This window comes from Perca flavescens, chromosome 3 (assembly GCF_004354835.1).
Source record: "Perca flavescens isolate YP-PL-M2 chromosome 3, PFLA_1.0, whole genome shotgun sequence".
Taxonomy (NCBI): domain Eukaryota; kingdom Metazoa; phylum Chordata; class Actinopteri; order Perciformes; family Percidae; genus Perca; species Perca flavescens.
In genome coordinates this window covers 30,535,787-30,550,017 of record NC_041333.1, presented here as the reverse complement: position 1 = coordinate 30,550,017, position 14,231 = coordinate 30,535,787, and the positions used below count along the sequence as shown (strand labels likewise).

The 14,231-nt window shown below is 41.0% G+C and overlaps 1 protein-coding gene across 3 annotated transcripts in view; it reads left to right on the top strand.

Annotated features, from left to right (window-relative positions):
- usp2a (ubiquitin specific peptidase 2a) overlaps positions 1-14,231 on the top strand; it is a 42,674-nt gene that overhangs the window by 3,368 nt on the left and 25,075 nt on the right. For all 3 annotated transcript variants that reach the window (XM_028570204.1, XM_028570211.1, XM_028570196.1), the window contains exon 3: positions 9,223-10,051. In XM_028570204.1, the coding sequence (XP_028426005.1) occupies positions 9,278-10,051 (774 nt within the window). In that variant the 5' untranslated portion in view covers positions 9,223-9,277. The remainder of the gene's footprint in view (positions 1-9,222; positions 10,052-14,231) is intronic.

Below are 14,231 nucleotides of genomic sequence, written 5' to 3'. Positions count from 1 at the left end.
TCTCTGAGGCAGTTTAGGGGCCAAAAAGCAACAACAGCAAAAGCACAATCCCCTGTAGTTTTCAGCCTTGACCTTGGAACTTCCAGAAGTACTTGCTCTGATGATTTGAAGCTCCTCCCCGAGGTCAGAATGCACAGCAATTCCTTCAAATACAGAGGTGCCTGACCATGTAGTGCCTTGTATGTCGGAAGTCAAATTTTTTAAATCAGTATAAAGTGACAGGAAGCCAACGGAGAAATCCTGAAGCTGGTGTAATGTGTGATCTACGTTTAGTTTAGTTTTTTTTTTAAGCAGGTGAACATAGCATTACGATAGCAATGCGATAACGATGCAATACGGTGCTTAACAGTATCTGGTAGAGTTGACTGATAAATCGGGCAGGCCAATATTATCTTATAGCAGTATCGTAACAACAAATTGCAGTGCAGAAATGCCAAATGTGGTTTGAGATTATATAGAAACAGCGTTCATTACATAGTTTGTCCAACAGAACATGTCTGATTGTGTAGTTTTTGGTTTAGAAGACTTTATTGGTGATTTTTCACTGTAGAAAGTGCTGCTATACTTCGTCATAGTCAGTCCCCGGGCTGCAGTGATGGACAAAACAAGCAGATGCAGAAGACCCAGAAACGCTGACCAATCAGAGCAGGCTGGGTTTTTTCATTAGGGGGGCTTAAAGATACAGGCACTCCAACAGAGCAACTCTGACAGTGGGCAAATACAGGTACAGCCGCCATGGGCAGTATGAGAAACATTAAATGTTTTTTTTAATATTAATGCGTGGCCAACTGCAGTGACGTATATGTGACGTCCACTCCAAATTGGTCTATAGGTCTCCTATAAAACATGATAATTTATGAAGACATGGAGAATTGTTGTCTGAAATTTAAACCACTCATATCATCATTGGTTCCAGGTCTCCCAGCCCACTTTCTGAGCCCGCTAGTGTCAAACGCAGCACTTACCAGAGTGCGCTCACATCACAATGTCATTTTTGACACACAAAAAAGGGTGGCCTCTGTTAAGTCCTGTCAGGGGAAACCATAAAATATAGTATTCCAGAAAATCTGCATTTTGTACTGGAGGAAGTAAATGTTTTTAACAGTAAATATTTTTTAGACAAAGGTCTTAGAATCAAAAGTGAGTGACATCATCAGTAAAACTTAGGTGAGCTGGTGATTGACGCTACTGTGAATTAATGCTTTAGTCACAAGTTGCTCTAAGCCACTTTTGTGTATCTATTGCCTCCCTCAACATCACTTAGTGGAATGGCAGAGATTGATAAGTGTTTCATTAATAAGGGTATCTAATTGACCAAATGATTAGCTCAATGAATAAAGAATCATGGCAGTCAGCTGCAGAGACTCGAGCATCAATCACTGTAGCCTGCAGATTAGGTGCTCTCTGAGGTCACTGCTGCTTTTACGGCCAGATGGTGGTAATGATAAATGCTAATTGGCTGCTTCTCTCCGGGTTTTCATAGTTTAGAAACATGTTTGTATAGTGAAAAATATGTAATGAGAGGTAAGAATTTCTTTGTAGCAGAAAATGCAGTTGATTATAAAACAAAAACAGTTTAATAAAGTATGTTTTACGGATGGAAAATAAAGGGTGGCAGAGCTGTTATAGTCAGAACTTTTAATCCCTTGAAAAAGAGGTTTTTAATCCCTTGAAAAAGAGGTTTTTAATCTCAATGGGACTTTCCTGGTTAAATAAAGGTAAAATAAAATAAAAAAAAGAACCCAGAGCTTTGGAATGCGCTGATTGAGAGGCTAAGACAATCAAAAGCATTGATACTTAATTTCTTCTTTCACAGAATTTTTATCAACCAGATGTTTTTTTCCACACTTTATTTTTCGGTTTTATTTGCCACTCTTAAAGGAACACGGCAACTTATTGGGAATTTAGCTTATTCACCGTAACCCCCAGAGTAAGACAAGTCGAGCGTGCTGTAACGCTGTCTGACCGCTCCAGCATTAGCTTAGCCTAGCACAGATCCTGCAGGTGAATGGTTCCAGTAATCCTACTGCTCCGAATTGTGACAAAAGTGACAAAATAACGCCAACATGTTCCTATTTACATGTTGTGATTTGTATAGTCACAGCGTGTACAAAAAACAACATAACATGAGGCACATTCATCTTCTAACAGTAAACAAACCGGGAACTATATTCTCAGACAGGCTTGCTGCGAGCATATCACTCCGCCCAAGTACTATATTCTTCCGCCTGAGAATATAGTTCCCGGTTTGTTTACAATTAGAAGACGGCTGTGTCTCATTTTACGTTGTTTTTTGTACACGCTGTCACTCTATAAATCACAACATGCAAATAGGAACATGTTGGTGTTATTTTGTCACTTATTCGGAGCAGTAGGATTACTGGAACCATTCACCTGATGTTCTGTGCTGGCCTGATGCCGCTGGAGCCGTCAGACAGCATTACAGCACACACGGAGATGAGAAGGGTATGTATCGACTTGTCTAACTCTGGGGGTTACGGTGAATAAGCTAAATTCCCAATAAGTTGGCGTGTTCCTTTAAGTGTTGGTGTGCCAGCACTGCCTTCCTTTAGTGCATTTCCTTTATTTTATTTTTTTCTTCGTATCTAGCTGTAAATACTGCATTATACACAGCACTGAACTGACACACACTAGGCTTGGCTGATGAGAAAATGTAAGTGTTGAATGATGTCTTAGCAGTATCTAGGGAAGGCTGGACAAGGTCCAACTATGGCTTGTTAGAATAGCCAAGTAGTCAAGCCTAGTTTTAACACGAAACAACTTGGCACTTCGTTGTAATGGGCAGAAAGGGAGGGCAAAGGCGTCAGTGTGGCCCCCAGCAGTCTCTTATCCACTCACATTTCAGGGTATATTTAGCTTCCTGTAAGAACAAGCCAAGCCAAGCTTTGCTCAGAACCCATAATAGCCCCCATGTTGATTTCTAACATTATTCATTTTGAAAACTACAGCTATTTTGGTGTATATTGTGCTGATGGTAACAATAGACTGTCCTATGGAGTTAAGGCCAAAAACCTATCAGTCAAAGTGAGTTCACATACAGTAATTACAATTACTGTCATCCTGCATTACTTTACAGAGGTACCAACGCTGGATTGTATAGTCTGGCAAAAGTCGCTAAGGGTTATTTTTTAAAGCTATGACAATTGACTTTCAATGCTCATAGAGTAATTCATTGATGGTCCTTAAAGATGGTCCTTAAAGCTGCACTGATCAATATTTTGATGTGTAACTTATTGACAAACCAACTGAGAATTATCACCCAACTCTGCAGTTCCCCTCAGTTCTACAGTTCTACTTTGAGTGTCTTTTAGCTCATCGTTTTGGTTTCATAGCCTGAGGGCTACATTACTGTTTTGGTTCAGTCTCACTCGCAACTGTTTCCAGCTGCAGAAGGCAGGTGTTTTCAGTGAAAAAAAGCTCTGGGTTGAGCTTAGCAAATTTGTGTATTTCGCCAGAACTCAGAGTCACTCGCAGCAGTGCGGCCAAATCATTTTTCACATTCACACAATCATTTTCACTTGCATATATGACCATAATTCTACACTGTAGGCTGTGGTAAATGAAAGCCCTGCTGCAACAAGCAGGCTGAGACATTACACTGTAGAGCACAGTAAAGAAAGGATTGGATTTTGATCTGCCTTATTTACACATTGAAGGCTGAAGGAGTGAAGTGAAAGAAATTGGCAATCCATTCTGATTATCAGTCATTGCCTTTTAAGCTTTTGTTTGATTGTAGAGGTGTGGTCCTCTGTCAGCATAGTCATTTTTTAGATTTTTTTAGCCATTTTTATTTATCAACAATCCCTTTGGACTCACCACAGATATATTGTATAATGGTCAATTTGTGCTGCAGGGTAGTAATATCGTATTAAGCTATTTGTTGCACCTTCATTTGACTAAATGTGTCTGTGTGCTTGTTTCTATCTTGTTGGAAATAGGTATATCTGGCCCAACATTGAACTCAGTACTCGTCTCAAAACTACACTGACTCAGCTGAGATTTAGCTAACTATTTACTATAGTACATCACTTCTTTATACACACACACACACACACACACACACACACACACACACACACACACACACACACACAGACATACATACTCTCACTCCAAATCACCAGAGAGCATCCACTCTGATGTTCCATTCATGAAATGTGACCCCGGGGCACGGTGGCTATGGCGTCCTGCGTCATCACACACTCTCCTACCACACTTGACATTGGCTCTGCTCTCTAATAGGCCAGGAGGGGACCTGTTAGGACAATGTGTACTGTAAGAGATCTGACTCACTGACTCATTTAAATGATGGATTTTCAACAGAAGCAAATTTCAGTGAGATTATAGACACAATCAAAAACAACAACAGCATTTGCAATCTACCTGTGGCTCTTCTCTCTCTATCAGCATATCAATGTCTATATACAAAAAGATATACATTTCATGCTTTAAAAAGTTCTTCCAAATATTTTTCTACATAATAGTCATATTTTCAAGCATTTTTCATCGAAAATAGTTGACATGCAGTTGTATTTAGCCATTTATTTTCATATTATGCCTTCCACATTTTATAGTAGGCACAAGTCTCCAAACCTCTTATTTCTCTCCTTTTTTGACAGTACTTATTTGTAGTTTCAGATCTTTTAAATCAAAGGTAATGTGTTCTTGGCACCTGTTAGTCCAGTATTCGATAGGTTGAGGAAAGCATTGTGGACTTTAAAACCAAAACAATGAGTTAAAAGGTGCTAAAATGTTCAGTTGAGCTGGGGACAGCTGCAGGGTCAGCTGATATTAAACTACTATAGACAACCCTTTTCACATTACACATTTCATTCATTCATTCACACATTTATTCCATTCTTATAATAAAAATATTATAAAAGTGAGAGACTTTATCAATGACATCCAGGTGAGCTTTGGTCCTGCTGGTGATTGAAACTGTAAATGGACAGAGTAGTGTGTTGAAAGTAAAACCATTGTGAATTGTTACATTATTAACTAGTTGCTAGTCTTTTGTTAGTTTTGTTGGTCTTTATTTGTCTTTAAATTGCTCTTGAATCCAGTTCCAGGTAGTGAAAGTGTGGTTCCTAAAAATTTTTAGCTTGGTTTTCTGAAACCTGCCCAGTAAGTGAAACCTCATCTCTCCAGCTCTTTGCTAAAGATTGCCAGCAGTCAGCTGCTAAAATCTTCCACTGCGCTCATGCAACTTCTGTTGACAGCTTCTTAATACAGATTTAGTAGAAGCTTGGCAGACAAACCAGCTCTTTCATAGTAGTAGAATGTGGTGTTTTCACATTGTTATACTTAACTTTTTATTTTCCTCTGACCTCTCATATTTGATTCTATCTGATCCTGTTTTATAATTCTCCGACAGCAGCACAGAGGCTCTTTAGGCAGAGCTTTTTCATATCCTGGGTGGTTTTCTAAAGGAAGGAAAGGAATACAGAGCAATAAGTGCAGCCACCAGTTTGTAGCTTTGATAGTAAGTGTAAATTGGCCTGCTGCTACTTTTAAGTCCTTTATGCGTTGGTAGCAAGCAAACAAATGCAGCTTGTTGCCACGGTAGCTATGGTAACTACTGGTTAACACAACCTCAGGGGAGGATGAAAATGCAGAGTAGCCAGAATGCCTTTGTGTGTGTGTGTGTGTGTGTGTGTGTGTGTGTGTGTGTGTGTGTGTGTGTGTGTGTGTGTGTGTGTGTGTGTGTGTGTGTGTGTGTGTGTGTGTGTGTGTGTGTGTGTGTGTGTGTGTGTGTGTGTGTGTGTGTGTGTGTGTGTGTGCGTGCTATGTTGTTTCCCTGGAGACATCTCCTCTCAGAAGTGAAATCCATCTTCTTATCAATCCTGTGTGTCGGTCCGTGTTGTGTGGTGGTGTTACTCCCACGGGTGTGAGTTGGTGTTTGCACTTCACTCTCAGCAGCTCGCCCACCAGGCTAGCCCAAGCTTGTTTCACTCAGCTGCCCCTGGGTCTTCGGCTGTGAGGACAGCTGTGAGAATACAGAAAGGTACATGCATAAGGCTGTTGTGGTAAGGTTCAACCAAGGCCAAAGTGGTGCAGTCAAGGGTTCAAAGGACATATAGGCTTGAAGGTTGTCGAGTTCTAAAATATCATCAAAGTCCCACATAAACACAAGAAAACCACAGACCTTCATTTGATAAGAATTTGTCTTTGTTGTTCATGATGTTCATGTGTAACTGTTTATTTGAGACCATGTTGCTTAGTGAAGAGCCATGTTTATACAGTGGGTCTTACTGACAGTTTTGTCAGAGAAAACACAACCCATGGCAGTATGGATCATCCAGGATTCTCGCTGTAATTTTACTCACGTGCTTTTCATCCTTGTGTTTACACAGTGTGAGGAGTCACATAATGAAGGTTTGAGCCAGTGTGATGATAAGGATGTGGTGGTCTTACCAGCAGCAGCCTCGTAAATCGGAGGAATTTGCAGTGATGAATACATTTTGCAGCAATCAAAGTCGGGTACAAGCTTTGAAAATGCTGCCTGGCTGGTGTCCCCTCTGTGTCCAGGCAGCACATTTCCAGATCAAATTACCCGAAAATGTGCACTGCAAAAAAAATCATCTGGACAGGATCTTTTTTGGAGTCTTCTCTAATGTATTCAACTTATATTATGAGCCCAGATGTAGATACCGTATACGTTGTATGTGCTACTATGACATATAATATGATCCTTTATTTTATTTTACATATTGACACAAAACAAATTAAAATAAAAACATTTTGATAACATGAATTTGTTTTTCAAGGTATTGTGAACAAGTTTTTGTACTGCTGATTAAAACACCAAATTCTTCTTTTGAAATACATCGTCGTTATACAACTTTCGGGGCCAATGCTGCTGATTCAAACTGGTTAGTTCAGTACCTTAGTTCAGGCCTATGTCGTGCTGTTAAAAAGGTTAATATCTTAGCAACTCGTCTATCTGCAACAGGTTAATTCTGTGGGTCTTTTAGTATGTTTGTACCCTCCTAACTATTATCTATCACAGCTCAGTTCACAGTTGATTGTCGGTGCTTTTTTTCACCAATGAGGGGAGCAGGCACCATACAAATTCAGGATTCAATGTTAAAGATTTGTTCATTCATGCACCAATCACCTTTATTCATAAACAGAAGTTTGTTTTGGGGCTTGTATGACAGGTGACTCAAACTATCATAGTTGTTTTGGCTGACGCTTGTTTGTTCCAATTTTCTGTCACCAGTAACTGACAAGAGTGATGATGGAGAGTGAATCCAGATCCAAAAACTATGGGTGATGTCAGAGACGCAGTGTCCATGTTTTACTGTTGCCATCTCCATTACAGAACCAAAATAACCCTCCAAACACCACTGCTGCCAAATTATAGAAACAAAGCTCAAACATCTACCAAGCCTGCCTTTAGCTAGCTCTGGCTGGCTTAGCAGTACTCAACTAAATAGCCACGGCCGCTTGGCCTGCCTCTGTCTGTTTTGGCTAGCGGTGTGTGTTGGCCTGTCTCCAGCATGCTGCCTTTCTGCTTACTCCAGATCCATATGCTGAATTATTGATGAACCTGTAGCCACTGAGAGAGAGGGAGGCAGAGGGAGAAAGCGATAGAGACCCTGAAGGAGGGGAAATTACACCGAGGAGAAGTAGGTGCCATCGGAAGAGAAGGCAGGGTGCCAGGGAGGAAGAGAGAAAGCTGGAGAGGATAGGGAGCAGTAAGAAAGGGAGGGAAGAGAGGAGAGGAGAGAGACAGATTAAAGAAATAGGAGCCTCCCTCACTAAACTCAACACGGATCAGCAACACCAGATACTTTTATTTATTCAGACCCTGGCTGCTGCGCATGTGAACAAGAGCTTCTCTCTGCCGCGGCTGCCACAACAGGAACACACTGTGCTCGCTGCCTGGCTTTACCTCCAACAGCCCGCCGGACTCTCCCATTATAGCCGTGGGAGACACACGCTATACCAAGAGAGGGAGGAGGGGTGGGCTGGTGCCCTGCTGCAAGAGAAGGGAATTTGCAATTTGAGATGTCAAAATAGTCAGGAGAGAGTCTATTCCATATTTATTTATTATCAGTGTCGCTAGATAAACATATAGACATGGCACCCTAATGTACAATATTTCCGTTTGATCTGTTCCAGTTTAGAGGAATAACAATGTAACAAGGTAACAATTAAACTTTAAAAATATTTTTGAATTTTCACTCCATCAATTTTACATTCAGGCACAGGGAGTACTTTCTGAGGCTGTAAAAAACAGTAAACAATGTCTGTGTGTGGCTCTGCGTGATGTTGAACATACTGTACATAACAGAAGTGTAAAAAATGCCCGAAAACAAACACAAAAGTAAAGTGATAAAGAAAGTTTAATGGAATTGTTACACTTGGGCACAGTTACCATATGGGACAAGATGCCACTGTAGTGGGGCCAGCAACTTCTCTTTTGGGATGGAAGCCACATTAGCTCATTTTAACAAACTACACTTCTTTAACAAGAAGCCTCCATCAAAAACTGGGTCAGCAAGTGCATGTGGGAGCGTGCACTGCTTTCTGGTCAAATTCTAGAATTTATGGCTTTAAAGTTTAAAAAAAATTCAATAATCTTTGTAGGCTAATGCATGGAAGACATTTCCGATCCATTTGCATTTACTACTGCATTATGCACTATACAGAAATCACATACACTTTGACAGTGATGGCAGTTAAAGGAGACAAATGTTCACTCTGATGGATAATCTAAATCACGGAAGTTGCAAGTTGTTGTAAATTGATTTTGATAATGTAGTGCACTGAAGATAATGGCTGCCTGAAAGTCAGGAAAAATACATTGACACATCGAAACCACTATATCGTGCTTTGAAAGTGGGTTGCAGTAGTGTCAAGGAAATATGATTTGTAGTAAATGGGTTAAAGCGTGAACAAATGCTGATATTATCCTCTAAATAACAGGACAAGGAGTATCAGTGTGGGTCAGTGTTTGGTATTCGGTTATGTGTCACACAGTAAGCATAGCATATATCACTTTAGATTTTCAGTTTTGATGATATTATGATATTATGCCAAAAAGGTGGAAGTGTTATAGTCTTCTTGAATCATTCTGTATCTTTAAAACCAGATTAAGGCTTAGACAAGCAAGGATAAATGTTCCTGTAGTGCAAGTATTGATTTGATTGTTGCTGATGAACTAATACTCGTGTCTCTTTGCTGTGGCTGCAGTCGATGCAGTATTTCAGAGGCTCTCCCTCCCTGTGGCTGAGAAACCAGCAGCAGCATGTCCCGCGTCTCCTCTACCGCCAAGCGCTACTCTGGCCCCTCCTACACCAGCCACTACAGCTCCTACAGCTCCTCCCTGACCCCAGGCCATAGCTCCTACAGCGAGCGGGACAGGCTGTCCTCCTACAAGTCCCCCACCTCCACCTCTTCTTCAGGTTACTCCTCCTCCAGTTATCTGAGCAGTTCTGCCGCTCGCAGCCGCAACTACAGCACCGCCTCAGACCCCGACCGCGACCGGGGTCGAACCATCCCACGCACTGACATCCTCGGAAGCACCATCAGCAGCCGCCGGAGCGAGAGCCTCAGCAGAACCCCTGTCAAGAGCTATGGAGGGTTGGGGCTGAGTGGAGGATCGACCTATACCGGCTACAGTTCCTACTCTTCTTCCTCGGCCCAGTCCAGCTACCTCTCCTCTTCACCGGTGGCCTCCAGTATCTTGCTCAACCGACGAAAATCCGTATCCCAGAGTGACTTGAGCAGGGACCTGGCCTCTCTGGGCCTCAATGATACCTCCTCCTCTTCCTCCGCCTCGTCTTCTTCCACCAGTGCCCTGCGGAGCTACCGCAATCGGGCCAGCGATGTGGCCAACTCGTATGGCACTAGCTCCCGCCCGAGCTACTCCGGCCTGTCACGGAGCTCTACTCAGGAGGCCCTGTCGCGGAGCTCCACCCAGGAGGCCTTCAGCGGCAGCAGCAGCAGCAGAGCATTCAGCTCTTCCTCATGGGAGCCGAGCAGTAACGGGCTGTCCGACTCCCCCACCAGGGACTCCATGGTAAGAAAATGTCCCTCTGTTCTTGCACATACTGGCTTGGCTTGCTTTTATTGGGGGTACACTACTTCTTAGGTGATCAATATCCAGGGGCTGAGTATAGCTGCAGAGACACACTGGTTTCAATTCTTTGGTTTCACACACACGGTAAAGCCCCACAATGCTGTGTGGCTTCTGAGAGTACTGGCTTTTACCAAATGGGGGCACTATTGTTCAAATGAATTTCAATGCACTTGAAGTCTTGGTTTACAATTATATACCAGACGTGTTATACTCCCATGCCTCTAACATGTTCCTTGGTGACTGTTTGAGCTATTCAATAAATGGCAGGTACAATTACTCTTATTTTTTGTAACATAATAATCATATGCTAACCGGAAAACATTATTTTCGGTGTACGTAAGTAGTTTCATGGCTATGTGTGAATGAGCATGGATACCGGACCCCTTCTTACCCAGCAATTAGCTAGTTTACACCTCTCAGAAGGACCTGCTTGGCTATGATGAGCTGATTCTGCAGGCCACTAGCCTCATCTCTAAGCTCAGTATTAATGACCCAAGCTTCCTCTATGCAGTTCAGAAAGCACAACTGACCCACTTCCTCTCAGGATTAGTCCTGATAACCGCTTAAATAATGGGAGGAGGGTGAGGAGAGTGCAGGATAGGAAGAGTAGATGGTAGGAAGGATGGAGAGTGAAAAGTTTCCATTCAAAGCACGTTCTGTTGCACATCACGTTCATTATATTACACTCTTATTGTTTACTATTTGTTAATCAGATTAACTTTTAATGTACTCGTAATGCATCAGAATGCCTTAATAGTGCTATGATCAATGTAAATTGAATATCCTTGGGTTTTGGACTGTTAGTGGGACACATTTTTTAAGATTTAAAGATGTCACCTTTGGCTCTGAGAAAATGTAATGGGCATTTTCATTATTTTCTTACATTATATAGACAAAACAACTACCGGTAATTAGTTATTTAAAAAAAAAAAATCTGAATTGATTGAAAATAATTGTTAGTTGCAGCCCTAAATAACCACATCAAAGACTAGCCACTCAAAATGCACCAAGAAATTCAGCACTTTTCTTACATAATTTCAACAAAAGCCAAACTCTAAACTTATTCTGATTCTGGCTGATTAGACGTCTGCTCAGGTTGAAAGTGTGCGGCACTATAATTGGGAATAATGTGACGTCACTGGACACGTGCACTAATTAGACTGTCTGTACACATAGTCTTGAGAAGAGGTTTAATCAGCCAAAGTAATTAAAATTGCTTGTGTGGGTTTACAATGGGTATGCAGGGCCTTTAAAATAAACAGCCATCTGAAAACATTAGTACACAAAAAGTATTTTTGATACCATGTACTATTTTTGATAGTATGTTTGATGATGTAGGCCTCATACAGTGGGTTGTTACTCTCATGACATACTGTACATAGACTTGCTGTCTGCACTTGAATGACTCTAGCATATGGAATAAGGAAGGTTTAACACTATTAACTAACTGGTCTTGTGGTGGGGCTGCACGCTGTCATGAAGTATACTTGAACAAATTAAACCAGCTGTACATTTCCTAATCAGTCAGGTGCTCCTTTTTAGCTCATACAAGTCTCCATTCAGAAATTGACGAACATTACCTAACACAACCTGCACATTACAAATGATTTGGCTCTCCTAGTGAAGGGTGAAGGTCACTTTAGACTACTAAGGGGGGTTGTACTAAAACTAAAATATAAACAATACAGGATAAAATATTCTCTGTTGGGTGCAAAGATGAATATTTTATAGTGTTCTATGAGCCTGCGGCTCATAACTGTGAAACACAAATAGTCAGTTTGATATGCCTTTTAACCATGGACCATGAGCTAAAGTCCATGTTTCAATATTACTTAGGTGATGCAGGTTCCTGAAGTGGAATGAATCGGCAAGCTTGAACTACACTTTTATTCTCATTTACAGTAACCCATCAAGTAATCAACACCTATCCATCATGCACGAACTGAGAAGTACTGGATGTCACCAGCTGCTATTTGTACTGTTAATTAGCCCAGGCCTCTTTTACTTCAGGCACATTTAATCACCTTCTTCCGGGGCCGGGGCAAGGCATCTGCACTGATAAAGATTTTAGAGCACAGTCTGCAGAAACCAGCCTTAGCGAGGGTCCGGAGTTTGTGTGTTATGTTTACATAATGTTATTACATGGTTTGGTTGAATACTTGCTTCTGATTGGTCAATCACAGCATTCTGCTGTCTGCTATTTCTGTGTAACAGACCTTTGCTGAGTATAACCGACTGTTGCCATGGACGAAGTTCTAATCATAGACTGGCGGACCATTTTTAAATCAATAAAATCATATTAAAATCAATATTTGTGCTCAAATACATAGCCCATAACGCTGATCAGCAGATGACAAAGGGAGAGAGAGGGTGGAGAAAACCGAGCTAATGGCAACAGTCCAAACCAAGCATTAGTTAGCCATGCTTATCAGCAAATTTCAACTGTAATGATTATTTCTCATTATTTTAGATAGTTTATACTGAACAATGAGTGGATTAATCACAGAAAACAAATCAACAGTAATCTATAGATTTCTTAATATCATTAGCTGCTTGATATGCATTTGATTGTATGGCTATACTGTATGATGGTCCTAGCACATAAACTCATTCATAAAGCTCTCAGTCAGCATATTAGGTCATCCATCAACATGCTTATTATTAGGGCTGCAACTATCAATTATCAATCACTTATTTTCCTTATCGTTAAATGTATACTATTATTTTCCTGATCAACAGATTCATAATTTTGTCTATAGAATGCCAGCAAATAGCAATGTCCAAAAGCAAAGATTTTCAAATTAATATCATAGAAAACAAAATCATATTCACATTTGACCAGCTGAAACCACAGAATGTTCACAATTTTACTTTCAAAAATGACTTAAAAAGGGTGGTGGATAATAGATGGCGGCCAGAGTGAAAAAAAACACAGCTAAAATAATGATGAAATAATGACATAGATGCGGAAAAAAAACACAGCTAAAATAATGTGATCTGCAGAGTTCAATTACTCCACTGATGTTGAATTGGCTTCCCATAAGCAGAGTTTCTACTACTTACAGTTGAAAAAGTTCTATAGCTCAACCCAAACTCTACACTGTTTGGTGTATAATGATTACAGAACAAATTTTTTGTTGCTTATGCTCTCCTGAAATAGATTTGGTAAAACAAAATAAATCCAGTTCTTATAATTTCTCAGAGGCTTACAACCCAAAAACAACACAAAAATAGCAGCTGCTGGTGCCTCATGGCTCTGTTCATATTGTGCCATGTCTATGATTAAGGCAAGCTGGTAAACATGACTATAGTTCTTGTTTTCCCTGTTTCTCATGCATGATTTTCAAATCAGACACGTACTGGGAAAAACACATTTATATGGCTTTACTAGGTATAAGTTTTAGATTTACAGTGTGAACCTTGTAACCTTGTATGCAGTCTTATTCATCACCTGATTCTCTTGCGCTCCTTTCAAGGATCTCATGCATTTCTTTGAATCCGTCAGACCTTTTTTAAATGAAGTAACTTCTGGTAGCTGTCTTGTATTACAACGTGGCATCATGACTTTGCGTAAACATACACTCGCGAGGCTACGTGTTATCGCGAGGCTACGTGTTATCGCGAGGCTACAGGTGGTTTTAACGTCACACATGGGGGAAAAGAAAAACAGGTTGGGATTAGGAAAAGAAGAACTGGGTTGGGTTTAGGAAAAGAAAAACATGGTAAGGAAACAACACACACGGAAAACGAAGGAAACATCACACGCGGGATACGATCCCCGCTCTCCTGTGTGAAAGTCCTGTGTTTTACCCATCCACTACCCCAACCAACCTCCCTACATGGATTTTCGCCCTTTCATACTACTCACTACGGCGTCAATTCACACCCAAACGCAAGGTAAAGTGTGTCAATGGAGGCCAAACGGCGTTGATAAATACGCTGAAAAGCAAGTGTGCGTCTTCATAACACGCCAATAACGGCATACCAATTGCCGTGTCATGCATACGCCACTTCATGAGATCAGCCTGTGTATTAGCAGGTTTGGACTGGTGTAGCTCACAGGTGATAGACTCTGACAGGACACTTATAAAGGCAGATAACGATGCACACGCCTTTCACA